The following is a 5,916-nucleotide window of genomic DNA, read 5'->3' on the forward strand; positions in this document are numbered from 1 at the left end:
TCTCGCAAATGTGAGCCTTGATAATTTTTTCAAAGACTTTGCCTAGGATGGAGGTGAGACTGACTGGCCTATAGTTGCCCGGGTCCTCCCTCCTCCCCTTCTTGAAAATGGGGACCACATTGGCCCTTTTTCAGTCCTCCGGGACCTGGCCCGTGTGCCACGAGTGTTCAAATATTATCGCCAGTGGCTGCACAATGATGTCAGCCAGTGCCTTCAGTACCGTCGGATGGAGCTCATCTGGGCCTGCCGACTTAAAGGCATCCAGTGACTCTGCACCGTCCAAGTCACTCCAAGTGACTGCACCATCTCAGAGTCTATGCTTGGTAGTCTGGTGTCCTGCTGTTGCCTCTCTACAATCCCAGTGAGAGCCTTGTCCTGCCCCTCACTTAGGAACACTGAGGCAAAGAACTGGTTGAGGAGTTCAGCCTTGTCCCCCCTGTCCGTCACCAATTGCTTCTGCCCATTTAGTAGGGGTCCTATTTCTCCCTGGGCCTTCCTTTTACTACCTATATATCTAAAAAACAATTTCTTGTTGTCCTTTACTTGGGATGCCATCCTCAGCTCCATGGTAGCTTTGGCCCGTCTAACTGCCTCCCTACAAGTGCGAGCAGAGGAGGTATGCTCCTCTTTGGTAATCTCTCCCCGTTTCCACTTTTTTTATGCTCCCCTTTTAGTCCGCAGGCTGCCCTGGATTTCTCTGGTCAGTGAAAGAAGCCTCCTGGCCCCTTTCCCTCTTTTTCCTCGCATTGGGATCGTCTCCCTCTGTGCCCAAAGGATCATTTCCTTAAGGCACAGCCACCCTTCCTGGGCTCCCATCTCTTCAAAAAGGATTTTGCCACCACAATGCCCAGCCTTGTGATACCTAGTTTTTAGGTGACTGGGCTGCACAGCACTGAGTTGGGTACTAGAAGCCTCTTTTTCAACATACCCAGTCTGATGGAATCGGAGAACCATAGGATTGGAAGAAACCCAAATCATCTAGGCCAGGCCTCTGCACTGGCATAGGATAAGCTGTTTCTGAACCATCTAAGACAAATACCTATCCAGCTACTTCCAAACCTCCAGCAAAGAAAATTCCATATCTTCCCTAACTCTGCAGCTTATGCATTGTCCTCTTGCTCTTACAATTAGGCAGTTTTTCTTGAAGTCTAAATCTGCTTTTCTGTACTTAAAACTGCTGGCTCATAGCCCACCTTCTGCATTTATACTTTAAATAGTCACTAGATAAAATGCACAAACACCATTGAGAACGGGGGCTAGAACTTAGGGCTTAGCTCTCTTCCAGGGCAACTAGATAAAATGTATCCTTCCTTCCTTTTGCTTGCTTTCCTTCTGGGTCCATGAATCTTTTCCTCTCAGCTGCCCAGCTGCAACAGCAAGGCAAAAAGGTGCTGCTTAATTCAGCTGAGCCATGAGCCAGTCCTAGAATTTAGAGGCTCCTATACACATACAGGGAGCCTGCTCTGACACGCTATAATTCCAACACTTCGTCGATTAATAGAGTCTGCTGGAGTGTGGAAATTAGTGTGCTCCAGCGTAATGTGCATCAGTGTCCCCATGCTGAAAAATGGCAGCAGGGTGCTTTAAAGCTCATTCAGTGAGCTTTAGTTCAAAGTGCCCCACCTCCATTTTTCAGCATAGGGGCTCTGATGCACATGATGCTCCAGGCACTTTTATTTAATGCCCCTCTCAGAGCTGCACTAATTAACGTGCCCCACCCCTGATCCACACACCTCCTGGAGCACGTATATAAATGCCCTAAATTTCCCACTGGCCATGCTTTAAGCCTAGGATATACAGGCAGTCCTCGGATTTATGACACAATTGGTTCCTGAAAACTGGGTCTCAAGTCGAAACGTTGCAATTCCGAACCAATTTTCTCATAAGAAACAAAGTTATAAATAGGGGATTGGTTCCTGAACCAAGGCCTAATGCCCTATTTTCACCAAAAATACACCAGAATTTTGTACTCAGTTATAGATGAGTAATATAGATACATTAATGTATTTATATTGTAAATAGCAATCATATCGATTTGGAAGGACTTCTTTGAGGTGACTTTGCTGGACTTTTTGAAGGGCTCTTGGCTGGAGTTTTCTCAGGAGTCTTGGTTGCAGGTTTTTCTGGAGTCTTGTCTGCTTTCTTAAAGCAAGTGTTCAAGGAAGTTTGGACAGATATTCTCCAGGGAGACAGGCGGTGCAGCAGACTTGTTCACTGGCATGGCGTGGCATCGGATCAAGTGTTGTAAAGTCAAAACTGACATCAGAAAGTTGAAACGGTGTCAATTTATAAACGTTTTAAGTGTGAAACATTGTAAGTCGAGGACTGCCTATAGTAGGAGGAGCCGTTTACCAGATGGCAATACTGACTTCACTTTTTGGTGCACACAGCTATCTTCCCACTTGGGTCTTGAATCTGAGTAAGAAGGATACCTCTTGGATCACGCTGATTTGCAGTATGATGAATGTAGTGTAGATTATAGTAAGGCTCCCTATTAGGCAGTGCAGCTTGGTGTTTTTGGAGGTGCATAAGTCCTGTCTATTAAAGAAGAATGCTGTGTGTCACCATAGGCAAAATAGGATCATGCCCTAGTGTGGTAGTCTTAGCTTGTGACAGGCAGAAGCTAAGTCTAGGGACTTCTTAGTAGTGAAACAATTGCTTCACAAGCCCTTATTGCTTTTGTTTTCTTTCTGATGGCAGAGAGGTTAAAATACCCCATTAGTACTAAACTGACACATTCTAGATACTTTTTGATTCTGGCTTGAAGAGTGCCTTACCATCTCTTTCCTTATTTGCCTGTTGTAGCCCTATTATTCTGTTCCTGTTTTATCTACCTACTTAATAGATCTGTTACTTTATATTTCTTGCACCTTAGAGCAGGTGTTCATTATGCAGCATCTCCTCCTGGATCCTCAAGCAATTCACAGCTGCCATTGAAGCTGTGCCACTGCCTAAAAAATTAGGCTCTGAGCACCAGAGAAAATGAAAATGATGCTGTATCCTAATACTAACAGTACTCATCTGTGTGTAGAGGGCAGGCCAGGGGGATTCCAGTGTTTGTTGTGCTGCATATCATACTAATGCATATTAAATAAATATTCAGCTATCGGGTGGCTCTCTCCATCTGCAGTTACATGTTGATGTTTGTTAGATGTTCTTTGGGATCCCGTGTTTTGCATTTAAATCTGAGGCCTTTTTGGACACAACAAGTAATAAAAATATTAGATACCGTTTAGGGAGTCCTCCCTGCCCCAGTATAGTGAAAATGCATTCTTCGGTGTTATCAAAGGAAGCATCTTCAGCATGAGGATTTGGACTCAAGGTACCCTAATCCTTTTGTGGATCTAGCCTTAAGTCCATAGTAGCACATCACCAAGAATGGACTGGATGCAAGAGAGGTAGGTGGTGGGCCTGTGTTGAAGCAGGGCCAAAGGCTGACAGCAATTTAATTGATCACGGTTGTGTATTAACCAGCATCTGCTTTGTACTGGAGTCAGACAGGAGCAGATTCATGAGCGTTCCGTTTTCATGGTTTATGGCCTTATTTTGCCTCTACTAAGCTTTCTTCTTAACTTACATTTGTAAACAAAATTAGATTTAAAAAAACATCATTACTATTGCTTCTTTTACTTTCCCTTTCCCTCTCCAAAGTGTAAATTGTATTTAGAATAGAACACATCAATCCACACCTCTCCCAGAAGCATTAATTTTTCCTTTTTCTTGTTCCTAGGTCTCAGGGTTTCCCATTCATATGCCATATTCTGAAGTGAGACCTTTAATAGAAGCTGTACACAGTACTGGAGTTCACAACATTGATGTTTCAAATGTGGAATTTGCTCTTGCTGTTTATGTCCATGGTTATCCAAAAAATGTTCTCTCTGTGTGGATTTACATTGCTTCACTTGTACGTAATAGATAACAGGAAGTTAAAGCAGAATAAAATCACAGCTAAAAGGTATCAGCCCCACCAAAGAAAAGCTTTGCTATGAAAAATCATTATATGAAGTAGTACTTAACAAAATCATCACTTCCTTCCATTTGTGCAGGTTGGGGGCAGGGGGGGGTCCTTCTCTTCCCTTCTCCCCAGTACAGTAAAAATGCATTCTTTAGTTCTTGTATACCTGTGAGAGTTAGTTGCAAAGACCAAGAAAACCTAGATGATATAGAGGCTTAAAATGCCAATAACCCCTGGAAAGTTTTCTACACTACTTTGTCCCAACCCTGTTACTGTGAGAGCTGCTGCTATGGTGGAAGATTTCTCCCCAGAAATGCCAATATAGGCATGATTTTTTAACCCCTTCCCTCCCCACTACTTTCTGGCCTTCTATCCAGGCCTCAACAAAAAGGATATGATTAGTGAAGAAGTATAGCTAGTAAAAATTAACGCTAAAGCTTTACTTCCCCAGGGATTCTGCCTCAGTGGCTCCAAAACTGATCTCCAGTTAAATTATTTTTCAGTTAAGATACTAATGAATATTTGGGGCCTGATTCTCTTCTTGCACGTGAATGACTCAACTTCAGTGGAGATATTTCAAGTTTCCACAAGTTTTTTAATGAAAGGACAGACTGTTCTCGCACATTATTTCAGCAGACTGGCAAGGCACATGTTGAACAGCTTCATACACAACGAGAAGCCACTGATGAGAACAGAACTGTGGCATCTTTCACAAAAACAGAAACCAGAAACCTTCTCAGGCTTTGGTGCTTTAAGACCAGAATCAACGGTATCTGTTCTATTAAGACTCTGAGGTTGTCTGAATATATATTAATATATATATTAATATATAATTATATATAATATATTAATAATATATTAATATATATTAATTTGTGTGTGAAAAATATTTTACTATTTATATGTATTTATACAGTTTTACTTTCTCTGTTTAACTATTTTATGTACTTTTAACCTAAAAAAGTAAATATATTTTATCACAAAAGCCATTTGTATCAAGTGTCTCATTTGTATAAAATTTCCTTTGATTTTAATAGTTGTTTAACAATGAGAAAAATACATCCATTGAAAGCTACAAGACTGTATCATTTAAAAAGGGTAAAGTTATTACAAAATGGTTTAGCAAAGCCTAAATTCTCATTTTAAGGTCTTGTTCATCTAAGTTCTTTCACCACCATTATAAGTAAGAATCATTTCCATAATAGAAACTCTAGATTTAAAATATTTCTGCTGCACCTCAACCAGCTGTACTGAACTACAGATAATTGAACCTAGAGATGGAAGGGAGCCAGTATAGAACCATAAACTGACTCGGGGGCAAAGGTGTCATGAAGGACGAGCCAGGGCAGCACAGAAGCTAACAGTGAAAATATCAAGGAATCTATGGGTATGGACACACACCTTTAAACTGGGGTAACTTACATTGGTCTGCACAAGCCAAAGTGCAGAGCAGACAAAACTAGCTCTCCAGAAACAGCTGCCTGCACTTGGTCCTATTACAACACCTCACCACTAGTTCTCAGGGGAATCAGTAATAGCATATTTTCATTAAGCAAATGGCTATGCTTAAAGCTGTGGACATAGAACTGACTCACTCATGCAACTTAAGTGGTGCCGTTTACTCCTGAACTTGTAGCTATTTCAGTGGATAGACAGCACAGGTGCAAATGTGCAAGTCTGCACGCTAAGGGAATGTCTGTCCAGTATAATGAAGGTACAACTGTAATAGGAACAGGCAGAGGCTTGCAACCAGTAAGAGACCTGTAGGGACCTTAAGGAAATATTCTGACTCAGACCAGGCTGTTGCATTGTTACTGCTCTTGTTTTCTGAGTTAGCCTGACATCTTTCTTTGCAAGCCATACTCTGAAGAAGAGGAATCTGCTAGTCCATAGATTCATAGATGTTAGGGTCAGAAGGGACCTCAGTAGATCGAGTCAAACCCCCTGCATACGCAGGAAAG

General features: G+C 41.9%; 1 protein-coding gene across 1 annotated transcript in view; it reads left to right on the plus strand.

Moving 5' to 3' along the window:
- The window catches only part of LOC102374206 (coiled-coil and C2 domain-containing protein 2A-like), a 62,701-nt gene extending 57,957 nt beyond the window's left edge, over nucleotides 1–4,744 (plus strand). The window contains 1 exon segment of the mRNA XM_025195097.1: nucleotides 3,731–4,744. Within this exon segment, the coding sequence (XP_025050882.1) occupies nucleotides 3,731–3,919 (189 nt within the window). The 3' untranslated portion in view covers nucleotides 3,920–4,744.
- Nucleotides 4,745–5,916: the final 1,172 nt, after the last annotated feature.

The sequence above is a fragment of the Alligator sinensis genome, unplaced genomic scaffold, assembly GCF_000455745.1.
Source record: "Alligator sinensis unplaced genomic scaffold, ASM45574v1 scaffold1696_1, whole genome shotgun sequence".
Classification (NCBI taxonomy): domain Eukaryota; kingdom Metazoa; phylum Chordata; order Crocodylia; family Alligatoridae; genus Alligator; species Alligator sinensis.